The sequence below is a fragment of the Trachemys scripta genome, chromosome 11 (assembly GCF_013100865.1).
Source record: "Trachemys scripta elegans isolate TJP31775 chromosome 11, CAS_Tse_1.0, whole genome shotgun sequence".
Lineage (NCBI taxonomy): Eukaryota > Metazoa > Chordata > Testudines > Emydidae > Trachemys > Trachemys scripta.
The window spans coordinates 74,008,010-74,035,837 of NC_048308.1; the positions used below are offsets into that span (position 1 = coordinate 74,008,010).

At 51.3% G+C, this 27,828-nt stretch overlaps 1 protein-coding gene across 4 annotated transcripts in view; it reads left to right on the top strand.

Moving 5' to 3' along the window:
- Positions 1-1,718: 1,718 nt before the first annotated feature.
- The window catches only part of KMO (kynurenine 3-monooxygenase), a 38,563-nt gene continuing 12,453 nt past the window's right edge, over positions 1,719-27,828 (top strand). For 2 of the 4 annotated variants that reach the window (XR_004647623.1, XM_034785260.1), the window contains exons 1-9: positions 1,719-1,916; positions 6,031-6,100; positions 11,615-11,712; positions 12,786-12,875; positions 13,731-13,779; positions 17,509-17,596; positions 19,005-19,170; positions 20,844-20,915; positions 22,610-22,731. Coding sequence is in view for 3 of the 4 variants with exons in the window: in XM_034785260.1 (XP_034641151.1) it covers positions 1,863-1,916; positions 6,031-6,100; positions 11,615-11,712; positions 12,786-12,875; positions 13,731-13,779; positions 17,509-17,596; positions 19,005-19,170; positions 20,844-20,915; positions 22,610-22,731 (809 nt within the window). In the remaining variant the exon portion in view is untranslated. Of the gene's footprint in view, positions 1,917-6,030; positions 6,101-7,586; positions 8,448-9,526; positions 9,835-11,614; positions 11,713-12,785; positions 12,876-13,730; positions 13,780-17,508; positions 17,597-19,004; positions 19,171-20,843; positions 20,916-22,609; positions 22,732-27,828 lie in introns of those variants that run through there. The other 2 variants (XM_034785261.1, XM_034785262.1) reach the window with 2 other exon arrangements.

Consider the following 27,828-nt stretch of genomic DNA (forward strand, 5'->3'; position numbering starts at 1 on the left):
AGGACTGAGTTGCTGAAGACCTGCTCAAAAGAACTGCGATTGCAGGCACTATTGGCCAGGGAAGGGGGCGCTCATGAGAGGCAGGAGCCAACCCCCTTACAGTCCCCCTGCTCCTTTCAATCACTCTGTCATTATTTATCTCCAGCAGAACAGCTTCAATGGGGGAGGCTGCAGGAGCCCCCATCAGAACATCCCTTTGCCCAGCGCTTAGAGCAGCTGCCTGAGAGGTAGGAGACCCCTGTTCGAATTCTTTCTCCCCCCAGCAGAGAGGTGGGGAGTTGAACCTGGGTTTCCCACATCACAGGTGAGTGCTTTAACCACTAGGCTAAAAGTTATAAGGTGGCCACTGCCGCCACCAGCTCTTCCCCTGTTTTGTATGGAGTGAGGCAGGCGATAAACTCATTCCTGCAAAGAACCCAGCTTAGGTGCCTAAACCACCCGACTCAGGGAGAGGGGTTCCCATTTGGCGATGTCTAGCAGAGACAGTTGTCTCCCTGCAGCCCAGACTTAGGTACCCCTCGCTGAGAGAGGGGAGGGTCCATACCTAGTGTGCTGGCTTTTATGGATCCCATTCTAAGGCGCTTCCCCCTCCCCATTTGTTGTATAGGGAGCCTGGCGCCTAACGCAGTTTTATGGATCGCATTGTTCCTGTGAGTTTCTACACAGCTGCGGCTGTCAGCATTGTAGAAATTTTGCCCCTTGGTGGATCCCACCCAGTGTTGTTTGTGGGAAGGACTTTGCAATATAGGCATGAGGCCTCACTGCAAAAGCGCAACGGCATCGAAAGCGTTGCACCCCGTGCCCAGCTTCTGCCAGGATCCTGCACTCCCAAAGCCGGACTGGGGGCAAGGCGCACACCGTAGGTTGTCTCAGAGACAAGTGTTCGTGATGCATATGAGGTATTATCTCATGGTCTGAAAGATGCTGTTGCAGATGCAACCTTGCAGCGCACTCGTCAGCAACCAAATAAATGCAAGTTATCCCCGTAGCCGACACCTGGCACGTCTTGTGTTCTGTGTTGTTGAGAAGGATCGGCGTGGGATACCAGAGGTTTGTTCACTGTGTGTGTGTGTGTGTGTGTGTGTAAAACACCAACAGTCAGGAAGGGGGGGGTTGGATGCGGTGACAGGGGGCAGTCGGGGTGGCGGGGGGGGGCTGTCAGGGGACTGGGAGCAGGGGGGGTTGGATGGGGTAGGAATCCCAGGCGGGCTGTCAGGGGGAGAGAAGCAGGGGGGGTCAGAAAAGGGGCGGGGGCCAGGCCACGCCTGGCTGTTTGGGGAGGCTGTGCCTCCCCTAACCAGCCATCCTTTCAATTTTGGAAACCCAATGTGGTCCTCAGGCCAAAAAGTTTGCCCGCCCCTGCTCTACAGCATGAGCTAAAAGCCAACTGCCCATTAGCTAAGGCTGTAGAGCAGACATTTTTATCTCTCTCCCTCTTCCCCCCCCCCCCCACTAGATAGGCCAGAACACCACACCCAGAAGGTGTGTGGATTACATATGCAGCACAGCAGTCACACAATAGACTTTTGGGGAAATTTCAAAGATACCTTTGTGTTTGCAACCCACCACTGTAAATAACATCCTCTCCCCACCCAGGTACCTGAGCAGAGCTGGGCCCCCTGGCTGGATCTGGCCTTGTCACATGGGCAGAGCTGATCCAATTATGAGTTTGAGGTTGGCGTAAAACCTGAATATTAACCAAGGAGGGTGATTCAGAGCATGACTAGACTGCCTACTTCCCCCTCCCTTCTCTTTGCTCTCTGGCAAATGCAGCACATTTGTGTAACAGGGTGAGCAGCGTCACTAGTCTCTCAGGGGACAGAAGACTGCAAAAAGCATGCTGTAGTGAGATTGTTGCAATCATGAATTCCACTGACTTTCAGAAGGGGAAAGTAGCCATTGTTGGAGGTGGTCTGGTAAGAAACTCACCCTTATCTCTGTTGTGGTTTGATTGTGTTTGCTCAGAAGGGATCCAGGACTGTGGCATGGGATGAGAACAGACTGCTGGGCAAGTCATTCTTAGCAAGACCTGAAAATGTGAAGAGCTGTAGCAAAGTGATTGGTGTTTGGGTTGTGTAACTGGTCAGATCAGGCCCAGTTTTCAGAGTGAAAATCATTGGGCAGGCTGCAGCTACCACTGATAAAACTGGGCTCCTCCAATCAAGGCAGCTGCCCCTGGGTGAGGTGTGATTGTTGGGAATAGCTGCTAGTGATAATTGCAAGCGTTTGAAATGCAACCAGCTCTTTTGCCTGCTTTCTACAGTATTTGCTTGTCTGTGCTTTGTAAACGAAGGGAATAACCCCTCAGCTGGTGAGTTAAACCTCACTGCTACCTTTTAGCCCTCTGCCTTCATTAAGGCACCGGCTGTTTTCGAAGAAGCCTGGAAGCTAGAATGGGTTCAGTGGAGCTACTGCCAGGGGCAGTGCCTAGTGTGTTTGTGCATACAGGACTTTGCACCACATGCACTGCTGTGTTTGCTGGGTTGCACCTTTCTACGGGGGAGCTGAGCGAGAGGCTGTTGAAGAACATCTTTTAGGCAGAAAGAGCTTGTGAACGAGTAACACACTAGGGTGAGACAAGTGCCAGGATTGGGTGTGAAAAGCCACACTTGCCGCACAGTGTCCCTGCCATTTTCCCAGAGGAAATTCCCTGCCTGGGACTCGGTGGATGTGTGTTGCTGACACCTGGCAGTGTCCCTGGTCTGCCTCACAAGTGCTGGGGATAAACTTTTGCCATCACAGGCCCCTTTTCTGCATCGCAGCTGAACTCTAGGAGGCCGCACAGGCCACGTTCTGGCTCCTCAGAGAGCTTTACACAGCGTCGCACCTCAGGACTGTTGTCTGACTGTAAGTGTTAGTCACCGCTCCCAGTCAGCCTCATGCAAAGGGAACAAACTTCCAACCGAATACAACCCAGAATCGCGTCAGCAGGATTTGGAGTGTTGCCTAAATAACATTTAAACAACAATAACAGGGACTCGACTGTTTCCTTACACAGACCTCCACCCCTTTACAGCTGTTACAGATGTTTCAGCCTAACATTTACCCTTCTGCCTGGATTGCTGAACTCCCCCGGCCCACCCGTGGAATGGGGGTGACAATGAACGTATTGGCAGGGGGATTCTGCAGGAACTCTCACCCCATGTCTGTCCATTGCCTGCCTAGAAATTAATCCTGGCCCCCAACCCCCCCAGTGCTCCTCCTGGGGTTCTTCACACCCCCCCCAAGCCTGTACTGCAGCAGAGTCCCCTCTCCCCCCTTCAGGACTGATGATGGGGGGCAGCTCCAGGGACTCTTTGTCCCCCCTCTGCCCCTACCAGGTGGTGTGCAGGAGGATGGAGGGAGGAGCAGAAGACACATCCCATCCCCATTGCTCACAGGAGGGTGGGGCGGGAAGTGGGGCTGCCCTGAGCTGCTGGCTCTGTGCTGCCCCCCTCCCCTCCTGTAAGAATGGCTTTGGGTGGAGAGAGAACTCTTCCTACAGCAACTCGGATTGGTTGCTCTGCTCCAGGAGGCAGGGCAGTGGGGCAGGTGGCCAATCAGAGGAAGTATTTCCCCCATGCAGGGCTCATATTTGCTACAGAGCTGGAGCCTCTCACATCATCACCAGATGGTTCCAGCCCCAGCCAGTCCTGTCGCTGCTGAAGCCTCAGGAGAGCTGGGAACAGGATGGTGGGCCATCCTATCTGAGTTGCAGTGCCCTGCCCTCTGCATGTGTGCAAACCTCCCGCCACCACGTAGCCTCCCCCTTCACTCCCTCCCGACCCTCTGCCCCCTGCCCTGTCCCCCTCACTCCCCTTCCCTTGTCTTTCCAGTTAGCTGATCCCCTCCTTTTTCCCCCCACCCTCCCCCCGTCCAATGAATAGTGGCACTAATGTGCATTTCGTGCCATCACACAAGTCACTCTGCTGGTGCATTCCTTCCCCACGCTGGGTCTCTCTGGTCTAGTTAGATGGTATCATCTGTTTTCTTGTGCTCCCCCAATCTGTCTGTATCCATGTGTTGTCTCTTGACTTATACACATCTTGGGCACATAGTCCCTGTCCCAAGATGTGCACAGCCTTTGTTCTGCATTGGTGCAGCACCTAGCACAGTGGGTGGCCTGGTCCAGGACTAGAGCCCCTACATGACAGTAATACAAAGAAAGAAATAACAGCAATAATAATGAAATTCATGTCTCCTCCCCACTGTTGATCTCCCTTTTCCTTGAACTTAAAATCAAATCCTGTAGGATAACGGACGTGGGGGACAGTAGCATGAAGGCAGATTTGGCATGTTTGCTGGATCTTTGCTCCTTGACTAGCCAAGTCAGTGGAACAGAGCCCTGTAACGAAGTGTCTGGGTTGTCTTCTGGCATGGATTTGTAGCAGACCTTGTGGAAAATGATGATGGATATGCAGAAAACAAGGGCAGCAGCTGTGGACGCTTCCCAGGTTGTTAGGCTCCTCTCCACCATCTGCCTTTCGCATGAAGCAGTCTTGTCTGGGCCTGCCAGGGCTCAGTGCCCTGAAACCACCAGTCTCTGGCAGCACAGCGCAGGCCTTGCTCTCCGTACAGGTAGTGACGGGCACACGCCAATGCCTGAATACGTGGCGTGTTCCCCTCCTTATCCACTGCACACTCACTGAATGACCAGGCCTGCTGTTCCCAAAGGAACAGGACATGCCAATTTGTGAGCTTCAATTCAGGACCAGCACTTTGCTTAACACACCGGCACTGAGATATATTTGTAGTGGAAATCGAGACTATGTTTATTATCAAAGACTAGAGACTCAAGTGACTGTGAGTAAGAATACTGGAAACAAAGGTTTACGTATAAAACAAATCACAACACACTTTTTAAAGACTAGACGTAACTAATGAGTTACTCTCTTGTCTAAAAAAGTTTATCACGCCCAAAGTTCTCTCCAGCGTTTCCAACCAAGTCTGGCTGAGCCCCCATTTTCATGAACCAAAGTCACTGGCCTTTTACTTTCTCAGTGAAGGATGCCAGCATGTCATCTTTGCTTCACAAATATAGTGGAGCAAACCTCTGATGTGCAGCTCTAGACAGGGCTCTCTCTCACCCACACCTGCTGTTTTTCTCTTCCTGTTAGTTTCTCTTCTTAACGTCCCCTCAATCCTTCATTTGCATGCAGTCCAGACTGGTGATACAAGACTCATAGTGAATGAGACAAAACTCCGTCTACATATAAACTGATAGCCGGAAACATCTCTTGTCTGACAGAGAAACTGTTTTTCACCTTTGCTGTGACCAGTACCTTGATACAGACTTTAAGAACATATTTTCAGTATCAACGTATGATTCCTTATCTAGTATCTCCACATACATTTCTTGATGCTATTCATAACCAGTGTGACTCCGGCTTTCAGTTGGGATCATTCTTTGGTGAACAGGAATGTACGTGGCAGACAGGAAATTCCTGTAACAGCTCTGCATGCGTTTGCCAGTTGGCCTTAAGAGGTTCTTAGGTCACAGCACCAGTCAAAAGCATGGTGTATGAGCAATATACGATCTAGATTTGCCTTTGTAGCACTTTGGGCATCTAGGCAAAGTTAGCCAGTCATAAGTTCCCTGGAGTGAGTTTGCAAGAGAAACACCCTAAATTCTCTCGCGGGAGGTAAACAGGGGCTTGACAATTGGTGCAAACTCCAGCTTGCCCTTGCCTACACGTCGAAGTTACACTGCTTGCTGAATCCGGTGTGTGTGCCTGAGTGTAGACAAGGCCTAAATTTCAGTGCAACTTAGTGTGACGGGATCTTTGGTTGGGAACTTTGACCACCGAGTCCTAGCTACCCTGTATGCATGTTAGGGATTCTAGGGCACCTTTCCTAGGAGAAGAGGTCTCTCAGGTACATGGTCAAGATACCCCATTTCCTGCTGAGCTGTGTACCAGTTGGTTGTCACCGTCCCCTCTATAGGAAGCTGCCTGTCAGTGATGCTGCATGTTTATAATTGCAAAGCACATTCAGAGTCTCTGCAAGGAAATTGTTCTATAACTGTAACATATTTCGGTAACTCTCTTGTAGGTGGGTGCTTTAAATGTCTGTTTCTTTGCAAGAAGAGGGTTCCAAGTTGATATGTATGAAGCCAGAGAAGGTGAGCCCCATCTTACGATAATTACACTATTAATAATCTGATCACTTCTTTATTTCCACCACCTCCTAAAAGGGAGTGAGGTGGGGAGGGGAAAGGAATGTTATGGGCAAAGACTGGAACGAACAGAATCTGAAAATGTGTCTTTAGAATATTTCCTTTGCTTTCACTCTGAACATACGTGATTGAAATGCTAGCATTTACTCTGCAATGTGCCTTTCTGAATGTGCAAGTAGGGTGACCAGACGTCCCGATTTTATCGGGACTGTCCCGATATTTCCTTGTTTGTCCCGCGTCCCGACTGATGTGCGGTCGGGACACTGGACAAACAAGCAAATGCTCCAGAGCCTGGAAGTGCTCGCGCCCCCCGCCCCTGCCCCGACTCCGCCCCCTCCTCCCCCGATTGGCTCCCTCCCCAAATCCCCACCTCTTCCCCAGGCTCACCATTCCTCCTCCCTCCGCAAGCGCTGGAGGGAGGCCCGGGAGACTCAGGGGAAGCGCGGGGCCGGGGTCAGTGAGAGTCCGGCCTGGCCCCGAGCAGGCAGGACTCAGTCGGGTGGCAGGGAGAGGAGGGGGGCGGCCCGCGGGACCAGGCGGCGGCTGTTGTTCTCACCCCCAGGCAGCGGGACTTGGGAGCAGCCGCTGCTGCAGCTCCCACTGCCGCGGGGGGAGGAAGCGGCTCTGGCGCCCCCGAACCCCCCGAGCCGGGGCCTGCTGCGGGGACCCAGCAGTGCGCACGCTGGGCCCAGCCCCTGGCCAGTCGCGTCTGGGCTGCTGCCCAGCTGGTGCTATCCCGCGGCGGAGGCCTCGGCAGCCCAGCCCCATTCATTCCCCTGCGGGACCCGAGTGGGACGGGGGGGCTGGGGCCTGCTGCCCCCACTCCAGGGCCGCTGCGGGATAGCACCAGCTGGGCAGCAGCCCAGACATGACTGGCCAGGGGCTGGGCCCAGCGTGCGCGCTGCTGGGTCCCCACGGCAGGCCCGGGCTCAGGGGGGTTCGGGGGCGCCAGAGCCGCAGCCGCTGAGCTTGGCCATCGGCCGCTTCCTCCCCCCGCGGCAGTGGGAGCTGCAGCAGTGGCTGCTCCTGAGTCCCGCTAACCAGGGGGGAGAACAGCCGCCGCCTGGTCCCGCGGGCCGCCCCCCTCCTCTCCCTACCGCCTGACTGAGTCCTGCCTGCTCGGGGCCAGGCCGGACTCTCACTCACCCTGGCCCCGCGCTTCCCCTGAGTCTCCCGGGCCTCCCCCCAGCGCTTGGGGAGGAACGGTGTGTTGTTGTTGTTGGGGTTTTTTTTTTTTTTTTTTTTGTGTTTTTTTTCCCCGCCCCGCCCCCCCCCCCCCCCTCCCGCGTGTCCCGATATTTGACTTGGGTGATCTGGTCACCCTATGTGCAAGTAACATGATGAACCCAGCTGTCAGAACTGTGGCACTTACCGGTGCCCTTCTTTTTATGCACCTATTGTAAGGCTGATTTGAACACCAAGTTTGACAACAGAAGCTGTACCAGAACCCTGGCAGTGAATGATTGATTAACGCTGTAGAATTATTTGCTGACTCTCTGGGTTTGTCAAGGCTGAAGGTCGCGCAAGGTTTGAATACTCCATTCCCCTCATTCCCAGTGCTATGTGGAGAAAGAGCTGCAAGAGGAAGTTATTGCACCCAGGGCTTGTATTTAACTTTTAAAGGTAACAAGTCCTCTAACAAGTTTTCACTAAGGACAAGGCTAGTGGTAATGGTGTCTAAAGTCTTATGCACACAAAGCATCAGGAAAAGAGGATACGCTCAGACGAGTGAATGAATACCCAGTACTGCTGAGTCCGTTTCTCAACTACAGCAGTGAGCCGACAAAGTCTTTGCACTTCCAAGAGCTAACCTGAGATCTTCCGAGAGGCTCACAGATGTGAGCATACGTGCATCTAACTGATTGGCAAAAGACCAGCTAATATTAGAGGGCTATGGATCAAACCCTGATTTTTGCAATTTCTGGCATTACTGCCTCAGCTGATGGTATAGCATAAGGTACGCTGCAGTAAATAGCGCCACAATGCATGCCCTCTTCCTTGGAGATGTTCTGAGCACCCCAGGTATATTTTTGCTGAGGAAGGGAACCCCTCTTCCCCCAGAGGCAAATACATGCACTACCTTGGTTCATTTCCAAAAAATTGCAAAGATTACTGGTTACTTAAAAGCCATTAAGCAAAACTAAAGGTACGTCTACACTACCTGCCGGATTGGTGGGTAGTGATCAATCCCCGATTGCTCTGTCATCGACTCCTGTACTCCACCACGGCGAGAGGCGGAAGCGGAGTCGACAGAGGAGCGGCGGCAGTCAACCCCGCGCCGTGAGGAAGTGAGGTAAGTCGACCTAAGATACGTCAACTTCAGCAACACTATTCTCGTTTTCCTCCCCCCACCCACCCGATGTAGACCAGGCGTAGGAAAGTGGAGTATGGTTACACCATACCTTTTGCTAATGGACACCTATAATAGTATCTAGTGCTAACGGTATTCAGAATCGACTGAAAAAATAAACACGTGTGATATTTATCGGTTTGGGTTCTCCTGTACCAGGAACTAGACGTTGACTTAAAAATCCCGTCTGATGGGACTCCATTACATGCTGCTGATGCTGTTCTGCTTCTCCTTTAAAACGAAGAGTCCAGGTCAGCTGAATAGTTGTACGTCTTCACGAAGCTTGTACTGAGCATAAATCGTCTTGCCAGGCTCCAATGGAGCGACTCACAGCACCACCCCCAGTACTGGATGTTTGCAGGATTACACCCTTCAAAAGCACCCTAGGTTTGTCTCCTCCATGTCCAAGTTAACGTTGTGCATGTTCCAGAACCACTTCTCTGCAAATGGTGGACAAGACTTGCCACAGTCAGGGCTGAGGCAGCTTGGCAGGTACCTGGGGAAGCTTGCACAGCCCTTGCTCCTGCTGTCCCTAGCTCAACCCTAACGCTCTGCAGACCTGTAGGTGGAATGGTGCCAACTTCCCAGGAGGAACTAATGTACGGACGCTCTGTCACAGTGAGGGAACCGCCATTGTGCTGGGTGACCTCAACTTGCACAGAAGTGACACCAAGCATATGTTAGCATTCGGTCTCCAGCTCACCCGAAACCACAGTAGTTGTGTAGGGTGCTCCAGACAAACACATTCAGCCAGGCATGCTTCAGTCTGGGTGTGAACACTGAAGACACCACAAATGTTTAACCAGCACCTAATCCAGGCCAAGATCAGGGGCTCGTCCGTCCAGGGGAGTTAGTAAAGCTGGTTTGCCTCCCAGAGCTTTTGACTCCTCTATGCTGTCCTAGGACATGCTGGAAACTAAGTGCCCAGCTACGAGGCCAAGGTGCCAATGGGTTGGTAAAAATACAGAACCACCTGATGGGCCCTACCACTGATGGGCCCCCAATTGCCCCTCTGTTCCCAGACTGCCTCAGAACATCACTGACAGAGGATTAGGATGCTGGGGGTGCCAAACCCATTCCTCAGCAGCACAAAGGCTGTGCACAGAGCTGTACCTCTTTGGTAAAAGACTTTGAAAGGCCTTCCACTCTCAGCCCTGAGCTGTTCTGCACCGTGATCTGGCTAGCCATCCCAGCCTGCATCATTCAGCTGGTGGAGCCAAGCGCTGATGGCAGGCAGAGCTCTCGGTATGCTTCACTGAAAAGATGAGTCCTACACAGCAGAAAACTCGGAGACAGAGATTCCCACAGTGTGCATTCAACCAAAGAGGAAGTGAGTCTGGTTTGTTTTGGTTCCCCTTGCTTTATCCATGCTGATCAGCCACTCTTACAAACAGCTAATCAAGCCTCTGTAACAGGGCTGCCCGGGGGGACACACAAGTAGGGCAATTTGGCCCGGGCTCCGCAGGGGCCCCTACGAGAATATACTATTCTATAGTGTTGCAGCTTTTTTTATAGAAGGGGCCCCCGAAATTGCTTTGCCCCAGGCCCCCTGAATCCTCTGGGCGGCCCTGCTCTGTAATACTGTTTCTTTTTGCTGCACAGCTGGGCTGCGGCCAGTGGCTCCTTCCCCTCAGCGTTCAATCACAGTCCCTGTCTAGCTATTGTCCTGCCCACCTGTCACCTCCTAAGCTCTTCCAATGGACTCTCCAAATGCTGCCTTGACTGGCTCTTCTCCAGCTCCCTTTGGGGTCCCTTTCAGCATGGCTTCTGCCCTAGGCAGGCCTCAGAGCCCACTCCCCGCAACTCTGCCCATCTCCCTGAGCTAGGTGCAGGAGAGCAGCCGCCCGTTCCCACAGGGCTGGGAGCAGCAAGATGCTCATTGGCTGCTCTCAGCTCTGCTGGCATAAGCTGAATTGCAGAGGAAATGGACATACTGAATGCAGCATAAAAGAGAACTTGGTTTTTACATCCAGGGTTGCATGTTTCCACGTTACTCAGCTCCAGCCACAGCTGTGGAGGAAGCGTCCATCCGCTTCTGTAAGAGCCGACAACACACAAAAAGGTGGTTTACCACTAACAGTGCAGCTGTCAAAAATTAACAGTTCAAATAGATTCAAAGCAATGACTGAATTGACTCACTCCGGGGTGTGCGGGGCTGGTGCTGCAGTCTGGGAGCATCTTTGGTACCTCGCTCAGGCACCAGCACACACAAGAAAAACAAGCAAGCAACGTCACTGACTTGAAGTAACAGCTACACTCGTGAAGCAAAGCCAACCCCAAATCTGTGTCGCACCCTCTTTGGCCCTCCAGCATCCCTGAACTGCCACCCTCAGAGAGCCAAGGTCACAGACTGGGGTGTGGGGGGTACTCTGGTTCCTCAGTGGGAGAATCAAGAGGATAGTTCACTGTAAAAACAGGCCTCTACTGACCAGCTCCACTCAGTCAACCTCCGTCTGGAGCCATTGGGACCTGGGCCAAGCATGGGCTGCAGGACTGGGCTCACCTCACGCAGCAGCATGAAACGTGCATGCTTTAAGGGCTTGATCCGAAGCTCATTGAAGTGATGAGGAGTCTTTCCATTGACTGGGACCAGGCCCCTGGAGTCTGTGTCTGCTGCCTTACTCCTGCCCAGTGGCCCTTTGTCCTGAGTGTAACGCCATGGGTTTCATGGGGCTAGTCCTGGGGTAAGGTCCTGCTCAGCTGGCGTCAAGGGGGCAAGGTGAGGTCCTTCGTAGGCGATGTACTTGCCCTCCAGGAAGCGAGGAGTGTGCCAGAGTCTCCCTGGGGAAGGGTGAGGGAAGGTGCCACTGGGCTGGGAGGCAGAAAGCGTGGTTGAGGCCAGTCTCCTGCCATGGCGTAGCTGCCTCCGGTCCCATGCGCATGTCTGCGCGATGGCGTTGGAGCTGCCACTGGCGGGAAGGGTTCGTGCTGCTGCAGGAACCTCAGTCTGGTGAAGCTGTGTGTGAATAAACCCCTGGTCTCGGCGGAGGCTAGCGTAAGGCTTTGCTGAGGCTCCTGCCTGGCCAGCCGTATGCCCCGTGCACAGCCTCTCCTCTGCGCACGAGCCAGGGCCGCACAAGGGACAAACTGCAGCTCCTGTTTCCTTTCAGATAGCCGTGTCACCAGAGCTGCTCGCGGCAGGAGCATCAACTTGGCGCTGTCTCACAGAGGACGCCAGGCCCTCAAGGCCATTGGGATGGAAGAGCAGGTAGCCTCCCGGCCTCCCTCGAGTATTTTTAAGCGAATGCCTGATGACCCTTTGTCAAGCGCCGCTTTCCTTTCAGTTGCTGGCTGGCTGGGAGCAGCTCGAAGCCCTAGGGACAGGCCATAGCTGTCTTCTCCCTAACGTTACCCGGGAGACGTTCATACCCTGAAGCTGTTCACTGGCCCGGCCTCCTGGGATAATCGCCACTTCTCCTGCATGCCAGGCGCCTGGCGCTCCTCTGCTGCAGGGCACCGGACCCTGGCAGGGCGAGTCCTGTTTCCCCAGGAGCAGGTGTGGGCCGAGGCCATGCAGCTGGCACTCTGCTGTCGGGCCAGGGGACCTAGAGAGAGAGCACTTGCTCTTCACGGCAGCCCCGAGCCCTAGGAGGAGTGAGGATGGGGGGAAGGCAAGTATGATGTCAATGGAAGCATCATAAGCATCATCTGTAGTAAGCCAGGTGGGGGCATTGGTGCCAAGGAGCAGAATAGTGGGTCCTAGACCTTTCAGGCCCCAAGACAGCCAGGGATAGAGCTGAATTTTCCCATATATCCTCAGCCCAGGGCCTGCTGCAAAGGCCATGGAAATCAGAGCCTTTCCACAGACCGCACTGGGCTTTGGCTCAGGCCTGCAGCATGCCATGAGCTTCGCACAGCCCGCTTGAGTGCACGCCCTGCCCTGCCCCGGCTGAGAGGGGTCTAGCTGCAGCTGCTCAGGCTTGTGCCGCTTCAGATCCGAGGGGAGAATAAAGCCCAGATCATGCACAGCTTGTATCCCAGTGCCGCCCCTTGGCTCGGATTCCCACACAGGCACTGGGGGCTTTACAGACCTTTTCTAGCCAAACCAACTTGCCTGGGATTTTTATTAGAAGGAGCCGGCAGCTAATTGTCTCAGTGAGATGCAGCAGTTTTATAGCGTAGCACAGTGACATCACACGTTGCCAGGGCCAGATTAGGGATCCCTGACTCACTGGGCCTAGGTCCCACTGGACTTAATGGGCTTCAGGGAGTCACTCACTGGCCCCTCAGCCTCGGTATCGGAGCTGAAGGTAATGGAGGTCTCTTCCCTTTTGATTTCAGATTGTGGCCAAAGGCATCCCCATGCGGGCCAGGAGGATACACACGCCCTCAGGAAACACATATTCCATCCCCTATGGAACAAAGAGCCAGGTATTTTCCTTCCACAGCTGCCCCGGGGGGAGGGACCTTTGTTTACGTTCACTGGACAGGTGTTACAGCACTGTGTAATGGTCAGGGATCGCATCCAGCCTGTGTGGATGAAAGGATGCCCTGGGGAGTGAGTGAACAGTAATTATGCACAAAACCTTCCTTATCCCCCTCTCTGCATTTTCCATTGCACCCTGTCTTGCTGGGAGTGGGCTCTGAGCCCTCAGGGAAGGGACTGTACACCTTCGGCACCATAATGATGGAACAATACATATTTTGGCTGTTTTGCCTTTAGTGCAAAATGTATCTTGTGGCCAAGGGACATTGTAATGTTTTTTGCAACCATAAAACACAAATTTTAACTTCTCTGGGTCCTCACAAAAACTGTCCCCAGGGTTTGATTCTCACAGTCAAACTGTGTAAACATGGCTTCAATTTCCTATGCCTTGCAATCCCTCGCGGTGGGCCCACCCCATTCCCATCTCCTCTCAGCCACCAGCCCTGACACCCAGTCTTTCTGCTCCACCACATTCTTTCTCCCTGCGTTCCCCACATGCAGTCTCCCTGCCTCACCCAGCATTCCCTTCCCCCAGCCCTGCTGCCCCTTCCACTTCCCCCCATAGCAAAGAGAGCACTGCTGGACGATTGTGTACAGTTCGGGGGCTCACATCCTAAAACAGCTTGAAAAACTGGAGAAGGTTCAGAGCCTTGTCTCGTTGTCAGCGAGACAGCTCATGTGCTTACAAGTAAGGACCCATGTCAGTGTTTGCAGGATTGCTGCCTATCATGTCATCCTCCTAATATTTTGTGCAAAAAGTGCTTCAGAAATACTCACTTCCTAAAACTGTTTTCCTGCAGTACATTCTCTCCGTGGACAGAGCAAATTTAAACCAAGAGCTGCTAACGGGTAAGTGTCCTGGCCTTTTTTGAGGGCTCCTAGCCCGTTTTCACTTTGTCCTACTAAGGGAATCTAGGGTTGGACCAAGGATTTAAAGTAGGGCTGTCAAGTGATTAAAAAAATTAATCGCGATTAATCGTGCAATTAAAAATATTAATTATGATCAATAGCGCAATTAATCACACTGTTAAACAATAATAGAATACCATTTAAATATTTTGGATGCTTTCTACATTTTCAAATATTACAAAAATTACAAAATTAAATATTTCAAAAACTACAACACAGAATACAAAGTATACAGTGCTCACTTTATATTTATTTTTATTACAAATATTCGCACTGTAAAAAAAAAAAAGAAATAGTATTTTTCAATCCACCTAATTCAACTACTGTAGTGCAATCTCTCGATCATGAAAGTTGAACTTAGAAATGTAGAATTATGTACAAAAAATAACTGCTTTCAAAAACAAAATGCTGTACAACTTTAGAGCCTACAAGTCCACTCAGTCCTACTTCTTGTTCAGCCAATTGCTAAGACAAACAAGTTTGTTTACATTTACAGGAGATAATGCTGACCGCTTCTTGTTTACAATGTCACCTAAAAGTGAGAACAGGTGTTTGCATGGCACTGTTATAGCTGGCGTCGCAAGATATTTACATGCCACATGCACTAAAGATTCATATGTCCCTTCATGCTTCAACCAGCATTTCCGAGGACACGCGTCCATGCTGATGACGGGTTCTGTACGATAAAGATCCAAAGCAGTGAGGCCCGACACATGTTCATTTTCATCAGCTGAGTCAGATGCCACCAGCAGAAGGTTGATTTTCCTTTTTGGTGGTTTGGGTTTTGTAGTTTTCGCATCGGAGTGTTGTTCTTTTAAGACTTCTGAAAGCATGCTCCACACCTCATTCCTCTCAGATTTTGGAAGGCACTTCAGAGTCTTAAACGTTGGTTCGAGTGTTGTAGCTATCTTTAGAAATCTCACATTGGTACCTTCTTTGCCTTTTGTCAAATCTGCAGTGAGCGTGTTCTTAAAATGAACAACATATGCTGGGTCATCATCCAAGACTGCAGTAACATGAAATATATGGCAGAATGCGGGTAAAACAGCAGGAGACATACAATTCTCCCCCAAGGTGTTCAGTCACAAATTTAATTAACATATTATTTTTTTAACGAGCGTCATCAGCATGGACGCATGTTCTCTGGAATGGTGGTTGAAGCATGAAGGGACGTATGAATCTTTAGTGCATCTGGCACGTAACTATCGTGTGACTCCAGCTACAACAGTGCCATGCGAACATCTGGATTTGTAGGCTCTAAAGCTTTATATTGTTTTGTTTTTGAGTTTAGTTGTATAACAAAAAAAATCTACATTTGTAAGTTGCACTTTAACGATAAAGAGATTGCATTACGGCATTTGTATGAGGTGAAATGAAAAATACTATCTCTTTTGTTTGTTATTTTTACAATGTAAATATTTGTAATTAAAATAATAATATAAAGTTAGAAGAAGGAGCAGATTGTCCCGGAGGCGGATATGAGTACAGGCTTCTTTATTGCGATACTTGTTCCCCTGGACCCAATTGTCCAGTAAGCACCGAATTAGTTATAGCACATTCTTTTTGTTTGTTAGTATGTACACACCTGCATTTGTTACAACACCCCAAAACCCGTATTAAGTAATCAAACACCCATTTTGTTAGTAAATCCACCCTATTCATTGTGCACAGCATTACATATATTCACAGGCATTTTACCTTGAAAATATATTTCTTCGCAATAATTTGTTGCCACAAATTTCCCTGGTCAGCAATTTTCAGGGGCGGGAGGAAGGGGCCATAAGCCAGGGCCTGTTTATGTAGCTGGGACAGGAAGGGAGGAGGAGCTAACACTGCTTTACCCAAAAGGTATCCTTTAGATCCCCACATTTCTTATGCAGCTGCAACACTTATCAATTCTTACAAGCAACAGGGAAGGGCAAAATATGGCAACTTATTTATTAACCAAAGAACTCCAGCCTTCTGATGCCTTTGTCCCCTAATGCCGTGTCAGCACATTCGCAGCTTCCCAGGTCTCTACTTAACCCATACATGGCCCAACACAAGTGAGCACTGCACACTTTGTGTTGTGTTGTAACTGAAATCCATATATTTGAAAATGTAGAAAAACATCCACAAATATTTAATACATTTCAATTAGTATTCTATTGTTTAACAGTGCGATTAAAATGGTGATTAATTGCAATTAATTGACAGCCCTAATTTAAAGGCTATGGTGCTGTAGAGATGTAGTATAGATGCTTCCTGCATCGTTTTCCTATCAACGTAGGCAATTCAGCTCCCCAAGCAGCGGTCGCTAGGTCAGTACCTACATTGTTCTGTCGACCTAGCCATGTCTACGCAGGGGCAGGGTGGGGGTGACGGGTGAGGTTGTCTTAACTAGAGCACTCGGGGGTGAAGTTTTCACACCCCTGAGCTATGAAGCTAGGTTGATCTAAGTTTTAAGTGGGTTAAGTTTCCAAAATGCTGCTCTGGTTCTCCAAGGGTTCTGGGTCTCTTGACGATAGTGAGAAGCCACTACCGGAGTCTACAACTACAGACTAACATGTAGCTTTTGAAGACACGTCTTGAAGAATACTTAAAACTTATCTAGAGTGTTCTCTATCTGAAAGTAGAAAGGCATTTTACAAACATTAACGCCCCGCCCCAACACACCTCTATGGTAGGAAAATACTGTGCTCGTTTGACAGAGGAATAAACTTGGACCAGAGGGAGTAAGGGCCAAAGTTACAAAAGTTGTTACAAACTTTGGGGGGCCTCATTTTGGGGCTGCCTAATTGTTTTAACCGGGTGCCAGAATTAGTAGGCCCTTCTGAAAATTTGGGCCTGAATTATGTGGCCAGGCTCTCACTCCCAGTCTGTGGCTATTGTGGAAGTAGGCTTTAGGATTCCAAACGCCCCGCGTTCTGGTCTGGCACCTAGAACACATTTTAAGGGAGAAACTAGCAGCAGCAAAGTTCTGTAGCCCTGATATGTAAATTTGTTTTAAGGACTGATTTCCAAAGCACTAGCTCTGAGAGACAGCATCCTGACGCACATGGAAACTGAGCCGACAGATTAGACATTCATTGGAAAACAGCTGATATCACAGGGGATTTTGATGGTGGGGGATGTTGAAGATTGGGTGAGATAATCTGAACGGTTCCTAATGATCTGCTTTGTGTATAAATAAGGGGAAAGTTGACAGGAAAGCTACATAACCCATCTCTTCAGTGTATTTGCATTCTACTGAGTTGAACTGAAGACTGAGTTTGGAATGCAACAGGGAGTGATTTAACATTACTAGAAAAAAAGTCAGTACTTGCAGCATGTTACAAAGTGGTTACGTGTCAGCCATACAGCTGGGTGGCCACATTCTGCCCTCAGATGCATGCACATATCTCCCATTGGCTGCTGGGGGATCACACAGGCCCTGGCTCTGTGATGATTCCTATAGCGCAGGGACAGGAGTCATGGCAGTATCTGAAGATTGTCTCAGGGAACAAGAATCCTTTGCCAGGATGTATTGCACTTAGTAAATACTTTTCACAAGTTTTAACCATAAAATCTCCCTCTTCCCCCCCACTAGAAGGAATCTAATTTGATCAAAGAGATGAAAGGCTCCATACTTCAGCGACACTCTGTGGGCTAGCACAATCCATTACGCTGAAACGTCTTTTCTTTTCACAGCGGCTGAGAAGTACCCCAACACTACGTTGTACTTTGGACACAAGCTGCTCCGCTGCCACGTTGAATCAGGGCTATTAACCTTACAAGGGTAAAGCAGGCCCTGTCCCTGAGAGTGCTCCCTTCATAGAGCTTTTGCCTAATAATTAATCAAAACAAACAACTGGGCAAGTCTGTTCACAACCAGTTTGTTATTTCGGAGCTGACCCTTGATGTCAGGTTTGTGAAGACTCAGACATTGCAGCAGTTTTCATGAAGAGTTGAAAAGCGTCAAAGCAACTTCATCAGCAATAAGCCAGACACGTGGATTTATTTGTTTCTGCAAGTAACCGACATGCTTGTCTTGCCACCTTTAGTTTTCCATCCATGTCCTGGCTAGACAGTCTCCCCCGAGTTAAGGTGATGACTTGCTTTCTGTGACCCGGCAGGTTTGGATCACACCCCGGCATCATCAGCATTGAACCAGTCTGACAGATTTATGACGTGTGTGTCCTCCTGGGAGGGGACCTTAGTGGCCATTGTGCAAAGGTGTCTGTGGTGTCTGTCTGGGTATTCAAATACACACTGTTCTAGCTGAGCGTGACATACGGTATCAAACCCAGCACGGCCCTGAAACGCTGGTGGCTGCTGTCAGCGCTAGGTCACCCTGTAAACAGAAGCCTTTTACAAAAGCTGTGGCGGCTAGTTGACAAACACCAACTTTAATAACCTACAGACTAAGTCTTTACTCCACCCCCAGAGCTTATTAACTGACGGCCGGGACCTGGGGTTCCGCACCTTCCTCCGCAGCATGGGGCATAGGCTGCCTGCAGGGATCACCTGGGCATGTCTCACCTCCTCCATTGCAGGGCCTCGGGTGCAGGTGGCACCTTGCCAGGCCACCCAGAGGATTCAGGGGGCCTGGGGCAAAGTGGGGGAGCATTTGTACTCACCGTGCGGCGCTCCGAGTCTGTGGTGGTGGCAGCGGCCGGTCCTTCAGTTGCTCAGTGTCTTCGGCAGCACTGAAGGACCCGCCGCCGAAGACCCGGACCGCCGCTGGGTGAGGAAAGGGATTCTCAGCCAGGGCTTGCGGGGCCCGGGGCCTGGGACAAATTGCCCCACTTGTCCCCCCTCTGGGTGGCCCTGCACCTCGCTCTCTCCTGCTCACTGCCTGTAGCGCACAACAGTTTAGTCTCTGTGGCCTGAAATGCTTTGGTCTAACTCAAGTCACCGAGCTCAGCACAGGTATCGGTGAAATGTAACAGCCTGTGATAGGCAGGGGGTCAGACTCAATGGTCTCATCTGGCCTTGAACTCTATAAAATCTGCATTGATCAAACAGTCTCTTCATACACCTAGAGGCTAAAAACAGTACCAAAAAATGGAGCCCAGAAGAGTCCTTCGACACCTCTTCATCAGAGTACAAACGGCCCGTCCACCCTGGCCGCTGGTGCTGTGGGAGCTCACTGGTCCAGGCCAAAGTCCTGCAGCCTCATACTAATGATTTCTCTTGTTTGTCAGACCTGACCAAAGACCCATGGAAGTCACTTGTGACCTCATAGTGGGATGCGATGGAGCCTTTTCTACAGTCAGAAAGCAGTTCATGCGGCAAACATGCTTTAACTACAGCCATGTGTACATTCCTCATGGGTACATGGAGTTGACCATCCCCCCCAAGGATGGGGATGTAAGTAGCCACCCTCCATCCTGCGCTCTGCTGTAACGCCCTGGTCCCTGGTCCAGCGACCTGTCTAGAAATCCCTTTTAAGAATGTTGGCTCTCGAGGAGGGATGGGGCTGGTCCCACCTCTCAGAGCTATTATTTCAGGCTCCCTGCAGACTCAGACAGACATCACTGCAATGTTCCTGTTTTCAAGCTTATCACAGGATCCGTAAGAGCTGGTAGAACCAGTGAATCTCGGTGGTAAAACAGGTGGTAGAATAAGGCAATTGCGTGTTAGCACAGGACTTGCAAATAGTGAGTATTTGGGCTCTGCTCAATACCTGAGCATCCCTGGGGGGAGACCTTAGGACCCACAGAGGCCCTTCTGCACGCCCTCCTCTCCCACCAGTGCTTGGAATTAGACGCAGCTTTCACTGAACGGACAGCTCCTTTCCTTCTGGGGCAGGGCTCCTGCAGTCAGTCTTTGGTGCTGAAGGAAAAACGAAGGAAGTGCTGCCCTGGCTCCGGGAAGCCAGTAGGGGGTGATGTCAGCAGCCAGTCTAGGACACCACTAGGGCGGGGCACTAATGATAGCAAATGGAGGAAGAGTAGGGTTGCCAGGTGTCCAGTTTTCGACAGTCAAAAAGGGACCCTGGTGTCTCCGATCAGCACTGCCGACCAGGCTGTTAAAAGTTCCGTCGGCGGTGCTGCGCTGCCCCCACCCTGAGCACCGGCTCCGCACTCGCATTGGCCGGGAACCAGCCAATGGGAGCTGGGGGGGGCAGTGCCTGCAGGCGAGAGCAGCACGCGGAGCCTCCTGCCTCCGCCCCCCTCGCTTAGGAGCTGGAGCTACTGCTGACTGCTTCTGGGGAGCAGCACAGTGCCAGGACAGGCAGAGAGCCTGCCTTAGCCCCACTGCACCACTGACCGGGAGCTGCCCGAGGTAAGCCCGTGCCCCAACCCCTTACCCCAGCCCTGAGCCCCCCCTAAACCCGGAGCCCCCTCCTGCATCCCAAACCATTCATTCCTGGCCCCACCCCAGATCCTGCATTCCCTCCTGCACCCCAGTCTCAACCCGCAGCCCCCCCACACACACTTCAAATCCCTTGGCCCCACCCCCAGCCTGGAGCCTTCTCCTGCACTCCAAACCCCACATCCCCAATCCCACCCCAGAGCCCGCACCCCCAGCCCAGAGCCTTGTACCCCCTCCCACAGCCCAACCCCCTGCCTCAATCCGCAGCCCCTTCCCACCTTCCAAATCCCATGGCTCCACCCCCCAGCCTGAAGCCTTCTCCTGCACCCCAAATCCCTCATCCACAGCCTGCACCCCCAGTTAGAGCCCGCACCCCAACCCCCTGTCCCAGCCCCAGTGAAAGTGAGTGAGGGTGGGGGAGAGTGAGCCACCGAGGGAGGGGGAAATGTAGTGAGTAGGGGTGGGGCCTTGAGAAGGGGCAGGGGAGGGGCCTCGGGGCAGGGGGCGGGGGTAGGGTGTCCGGTTTTGTGCAATTAGAAAGTTGGCAACCCTAAGGAAGAGGCGGGAGTGAGTGGGGTGGGGATGACAGGGAAACGACCCAGCTTGCTAAGGCTTTTACCACCTGTAAATGGTGCAGTTTCCTTCTGCCCTGCCTGCCTCTCTGCAGGGGTGATCTGTGGGTAACAGGCTTGCTAACGAGACACTGACCAGTCCCTTCCTTTCAGTTTGCCATGGAAGAGAATTACCTTCACATCTGGCCCAGGAACACCTTCATGATGATAGCGCTGCCTAACCTGGTAAGAACCCACCATTGCCAATCCTTTCGGGGCACAGGGACGGCTCCAGGCCTGGCTCCTGCAGAAGCTCTGGGTCTGGGAGGGGACTTGGGGAGACACACACACCCTAGCACTGCCATGGTGAGCGGGGTGCACTCTTTAACCCAGGGAGGCCCACAGCCTGAATCCGTGCTCTGCCGCTGACGGGGGCCATGATGGGGTGGGGAGAGGTCGCTCGTGCCCTTTCCCTGTTGTGCACCACTCTCACGTAAAGGCCAACCACAATCTGACCCTCTGTGGAACGGACCAGGAAAGTGCAGACCCTGTGTGAAAGGGCCTGACTCCTGATTGACACAAAGCTGGGCCTGTCTGCAGGGGATAACACACTGCTAGCAAGTGGACTAGCAATGCGTGAGGGGGGAGGAACAGGTGGAGGTGGAAACGGCAGCCCCACAGAGTCTGGCAGGACACACCTAGCCCGTGCAGATACAGCCCAGATCCTCCCTGCAGCCCATCAGCACTTTAACCCAACTCCCCTTTAGAAACTCCTGATGGCAAATGCCCGCACTGTCAGAATTCCCCTGGCTGTGCTGCACCCTCACACCAACCCTTCTGGTGACCTTGGCCACGGTGCCTGGTCCCAGAACATGAGGCTGAGACTGGCCATGGGCCGACCTGTGCATGGCTGCAGAAGGCGTATTATGGAACACGGTACTAGGTTCAGTTCCTTTACTCCAAGGTAAGGAGAACAGAGACGAGGTCCAAGCTGCCCTCCAGTGGGCTGCATTCAGTATATGGCCTGTGCTCCGCAGAAGGTTAGAGCGCTCCCTCCTGCCCTGAAAAGCTATGATCATGAGTGCACATGGGCAGACAGCCAAGTGCAAGCAGCACTTTGCATTTGTACACCTGGTGCAATGATCGATGTTCTTTAGACAGCTGGGTCTGCCGGGGATTCCAGCCCTGGCACATGGGCGAAGAGAATGCTCCATAATGCGGGTTCAGACAAAGGCAAAGGGCCTGCACCTGTTCCTTTAAAAGCAGTGGCAGTTTGGTCACTGACTTTGGCAGGCGCAAGCCAGAGCCAGCCCATCCTCCTGGCAGAGGACTTAGCGAGCAGACTGGGCCTTTCCAATATCCCCCTGCCTAACAGGCCTCCCCACCTCCTGCTTCACAGGACAGCATCCTCCTCCTGCCAGCTTCACCAGCTGATCCCTGCACTGATGCACCCCAGCACTGAGCTCCACTTCCTCCTTTCCCACTTCTCCCATTCTCTGCTCCCTCCAACTCCCCTGTAACCACAAGTGCCTCCCAACCAACCAACCAACCAACCCTCACTGGGTTTCCCACTGCAATAGAAATACAGCCAAGCACATACGTAGAAGCAATACCCACCACCACCTGCCCTACCAAGTCATGGCCATGACCCATCTGTGCTCTAGCTCCTTCTCCCACCTTTGCTCCCTGTCTGCGGCTTGTGTGCGCTCGGAGACAGGCCTCTCCTTGGCGCTTGGCACATGCCAAGACCGTTGTGGGTACTATGAGGATACAAACAATCAATGACAACAGCAAGAGGGGAAATGGGGCAGCTGTTGCAGTCCTCACCCCCTTCCCAAGCTGAGCTGTTTGCCTCCCTCGCTGGGGTCCCCGGCTGAGCTCTGTGCAGGGCTCATCTCCACCCTCTCAGAATCTCTTTGAATATCCCTTTGAACCCACAGGATAAGTCGTTCACCTGCACGCTCTTCATGCCCTTCGAGGAGTTTGAACGGCTCACGACAGGTGATCAAGTGCTGGATTTCTTCCAAACCTACTTCCCAGATTCAATTCCCCTCATAGGAGCGTAAGTATTATTTCTGGTGTTTCTTTGTTAATTAGCGCACTGCCGTAGAGCAACAGGGATGTGTCGAGCACTTGAGTGTTCACCTAGGGCTGGTGATTTCATGCTCTAGTGCGAATCAGCAGGGACTCTACCTCATGTGACAAATGCAGGACACTACAGGTTCCTTGGGAGTGGATCTCTGTATTTTTCTAGACACCAGATATATTGCAGAACGGATGGGTAGGAGAAGAGACTGAAGGCTGATTTGTAGTTCCAATGGGCATAACAAGTCGGAAGGACAGGCTGCCCTTCACCAGGTGATAGTCATTAGACCACACTCCATTCCCAGAGCCAGAAACAGAAACCAGGAGTTCTGATTCCCAGCATTCAACTCCAGTCTACCAGTTACGTAATCTACTGGCCAGGTGTGTATCACATGCCCTTCTGGTGACTGGAAAACTTTGGGGATACCAGCCTCCTACTGCTAACAGTTAATGCTTTAGCTGAACGGTAGGGGTTGGAGCTCTGGATCTGAAGGCCCTGGGTGACAACACACGTGAGGGCCATTTGGCTGCACATGATTGAATGTCTGCTTTGTCCATTTTTCTTTACTGAAAACCTAGACTGTCACTGTCCCAGCCTGGCCCATTACTGCACTGTAGGGCCATCAGTCTGTAGCAAGCAGACCCAGCTACAAGGTCCCATGTGCTTCCAAGGTAGCTGGATCTGGGCAGAGTCTAGTCCCCATTTCCAGCTCTGGGTCCATAACATACAATCCCAGGCTCTGATCTCTTTTCTGAGCCCATCCTTGAGACATGGGACTCTGGTTTCCAGCCTCTGGAACCAGTGCCTCAGATCTCCTGAGCCTCCCAGAGCGCCATCTACCTGTGGTCACTCTGGCTTCTAGCTTAACCCCTTCAGGGACAACATAGTCCTTGTTGCCAAGAAGGCGAACAGCATTTTGGGCTGTATAAGTAGGGGCATTGCCAGCAGATCAAGGGACATGATCGTTCCCCTGTATTCGACATTGGTGAGGCCTCATCTGGAGTACTGTGTCCAGTTTTGGGCCCCACACTATAAGAAGGATGTGGGAAAAATTGAAAGAGTCCAGCGGAGGGCAACAAAAATGATTAGGGGGCTGGAGCACATGACTTACAAGGAGAGGCTGAGGGAACTGGGCTTATTTAGTCTGCGGAAGAGAAGAGTGAGGGAGGATTTGATAGCTGCTTTCAACTACCGGAAAGGGGGTTCCACAGAGGATGGATCTAGACTGTTCTCAGTGGTACCAGATGACAGAACAAGGAGTAATGATTCAAGTTGCAGTGAGGGAGATTTAGGTTGGATATTAGGAAACACTATTTCACTAGGAGGGTGGTGAAGCACTGGAATGGGTTACCTAGGGAGATGGTGGAATCTCCATCTTTAGAGGTTTTTAAAGTCAGGCTTGACAAAGCCCTGGCTGGGATAATTTAGTTGGTGTTGGTCCTGCTTTGAGCAGGGGGTTGGACTAGATGACCTCCTGAGGTCCCTTCCAACCCTGATCTTCTATGGCAGGAAAGCAAGGAACAGGGCTTAGCCAAGGACTGTCTTAACCACAGTCATTTTACTCATAAGCACTAATGAGTTACAGGTCTTCAGAAAATAGAAGTTCTGAGGTACTCCAGACTGATCTCACCCCTCCTGTGAGTCTGAGGATTTCTCCATATTTCAGGCTAGGCAGAGTTCCTCCTCTCCTGTGTCTCCTGCTTCCAGGTGGTGATAGTTAGCAGCACCCCACTCTTAAACAGAGTCTGTCGCTTTTTAACCATGTGCTCAGCGGGAAGGTTCCAGCCCCCTCCCCAGTTAGATTTGCCCCATCCGTGTAGAAAAGCCCATTGACCCATGGGGGTGAGCCAGTAGTTGAGAGCCAGTCAAGCTGATAACCCCAGATTGTTGTCTTAGTGACTTTTCTGTGAAACTCCTTTTCTGAGCAGCGCGGCTCTCTGGAATGTCATTCAATAGGCTGCCTTGAGCAAGTTCAGACATGTTCAGCACACAGTACCAAGCGGAGAACACAATTCGTATGGACATACCAACTCTGTCACAATTACATAGAAAACCCCACCAATGTCCAAAGAATGTTGCAAAGTCAAGCTCTCCGAAGGTAGGAAATGCCAGAATTAAGGTTGCTGAGCCACCTTAATTCATCCCCCTTGTGCATGTGCATTACAACACAGTCATTATTACATAATCACATACTGTTTTGCAACAAGACCTTTGCTTCGGTCAGTGCCCAAGGATGGACCTGCTCAGGACTGAATCAGGGTTGTGAAGTGAAGGAGGCTGGTGTCTGTAGGACCCTGTCTCTTTTGTTGCAGAAGTTGGAAGATGCGTAGTGAATAAATCAGGGATTGCCAGAGGAGAAGGGACAGTTTTATGGTTAAGACAACTGGCTTCCATCCGTGCGGCTGCAACAGAATTTCTGCATGATGCTGGGAAACCAGCCTTGTCACCGGTGGCCACTAACTGCATGCTCCCCATTCGCTCGGGGGCTAGTTATCGATGTCATTTTTAAATACCGCTGGTCTGGTCCTGACATGGCCCTTTTGCTAACAGAACAATGAGATATGTGAAACCTGTTGACGCCAATATCCCCTAACCAAGCCCTGAGTTCCAGAGAAGTCAGTGTGATGTGAGCATCTTTGCTGCCACCTACAGACCAGTCTCCAGCATTACACAACTGCCTTCCCTGGAGACTAGTTAGTCTGTATCCACAAAAAAACAACAAGGAGTCCGGTGGCACCTTAAAGACTCCTTGTTGTTTTAGTGGGAGAGTGAGTTACTTCATCAGAGAACATTTTCCACATTGGCCACTCGTTTTTCTCCCGCAGTGGCGGGGAGGCACTCAGGTGGTGACAAGTGGCACAGAAAAGCTCCTCAGAGAATGAGGGAATGAATATTTCTGTATTCAGAGCCAGGGGGCACTAGTGCACTGGGAACGAGGCAGAAACGACACCCTGAAGAACAAGAATAAAACAAAGCATTGAATTGCTGCCTCATTTCCTGAGCCGAGTCTGCCCTGAGCACTGAATGAGGCAGGGGCCCTGTGGGAAAGACAGTGGGGGCCAAAAGGCCGCCGAGAGTCCGCACAGCATAAGGGATGCCCAGCTTGCCCTCTGCACCATCCACTCCACTCAGCCCAGAGCAGATGATACAAAACTACTTAGGATAGTTACGTCCAGTGCTGACTGTGAAGAGCTACAAAGGGATCTCACAAAACTGGGTGTCTGGGCAACAAAATGGCAGATGAAATTCAATGTTGATCAATGCAAAGTAATGCACATTGGAAAACATAATCCCAGCTATACATATAAAATGATGGGGTCTAAGTTAGCTATTACCACTCAAGAAAGAGCTTGGAGTCATTGTGAATAGTTATCTGAAAAAATCCACTCAATGTGCAGTGGCAGTCAAAAAAGCGAACAGAATCTTGGGAATCATTAGGAAAAGGTTAGATAATAAAACAGAAAATATCATATTGCCTCTGTATAAATCCATGGTTTGCCCACACCGTCAGTACTGCCCCATCTCAAAAATATCTATTGGAATCAGAAAAGGTTCAGAAAAGGGCAATAAAAATGCTTAGGGTTATGGAACAGCTTTCATATGAGGAGAGATTAATAAGATTGAGACTTTTCAGCTTGGAAAAGAAACAACGAAAGGGGGGTTATGATAGAGGTCTATAAAGTCATGACTGGTGTGGAGAAAGTAAATAAAGAAGTGCTATTTACCCCTTCTCATAACACAAGAACTAGGGGCCATCAAATGAAATTAATAGGCAGCAGGTGTAAAACAAAAGGAAGTATTTCTTCATACAACACACAGTCAACCTGTGGAACTCTTTGCTAGAGGATGTTGTGAAGGCCAAGACTATAACTGGGTTAAAAAAAAGAACTAGATAAATTCATGGAGAATAGATCCATCAGTGGCTATTAGCCAGGATGGGTAAGCATGGGATCCCTAACCTCTATTTACCAGAAGCTGGGAATGGGCAATGGGATGGATCACTTGATGATTCCCTGTTCTGTTCATTCCCTCTCAAGCACCTGGTATTGGCCACTGTCAGAAGACAGGATATTGGGCTAGATGGACCTTGGTCTGACCCAGTCTGGCCGTTCTTATTTTCTTAACTCACATGCGGGTCCTAAGCTGGTAGGCATGCACAGAGGCTGCCTAACTCCACACAAAAGCAGACGGTAATGCTCCTGCATAACCTTTAGTGCAGCGGTTAGTGCATTCACCCAGGAGCTGGGAGACCCCCCAGTTCAAGTCCCCCCCCAGTTCTACCTGCTGAGGAGAGGGCAGCTGAACAGGGATCTGCCACCTCCCAGGTGCATGCCTAACCAGTGGGCCATAGAGTCATTCTAGCTCTGGCCCAATTCATCTTTCATTCAAGTGGAGCTCGAGGGCATCGGAATAGTCTATAGGCCAGTGGTTAGGGCACTCACCTGAAAGCTGGCACATCCCAGCTCTTCATCCGACAGAGGGGGGCTGGCCCTGGGGTCTCCCATCCAGGGAGAGTATCATGACCCCTGGGTTATAAGCGCGGTTCCCCACCCTCTGGGGCTGCTTTATGTAGGTCTAGGCAGCCTCTGAGCATGCCTACCAGATGGGGCCCAACCCAAGAGTTAGGTGGCCAAATGCCTGTGTTCCCCTACTCTGTAGTTTGCACTGGGGCTTAGGTGAGAGAGGGATGCCCAGAGGGAGGCCGCCATGCACATGCTCAGAGGCAGACACACAGGCCCCTAAGGAACGCTTACTGCAAACACGAAGGCACTGAGTGAGTTTAGGAGCCTACCAGGTTTGGCAGCAGCTGAGTGGGAGTTTTGTGGATTGCAGTGGGGCTTCAAAAGGCAAAGCATTTAAATGGACTGAAATCCATTCCTCCTCAGCAAAGCACTTAAGTACATCCCGTTGAAGTGAATGGGATTGAAGCATGTGCTTAAGTACTTTGCTGAATAGAGACGGGAAGGGCCCTGTAAGGCAGTGGTCACCAACCGGTAGATTGCGATCGATGGGTCAATCACAGCGCCTCTGACAGTTGATCGCAATCTCCGGCCACTAAAAGTCTGGCGCCCC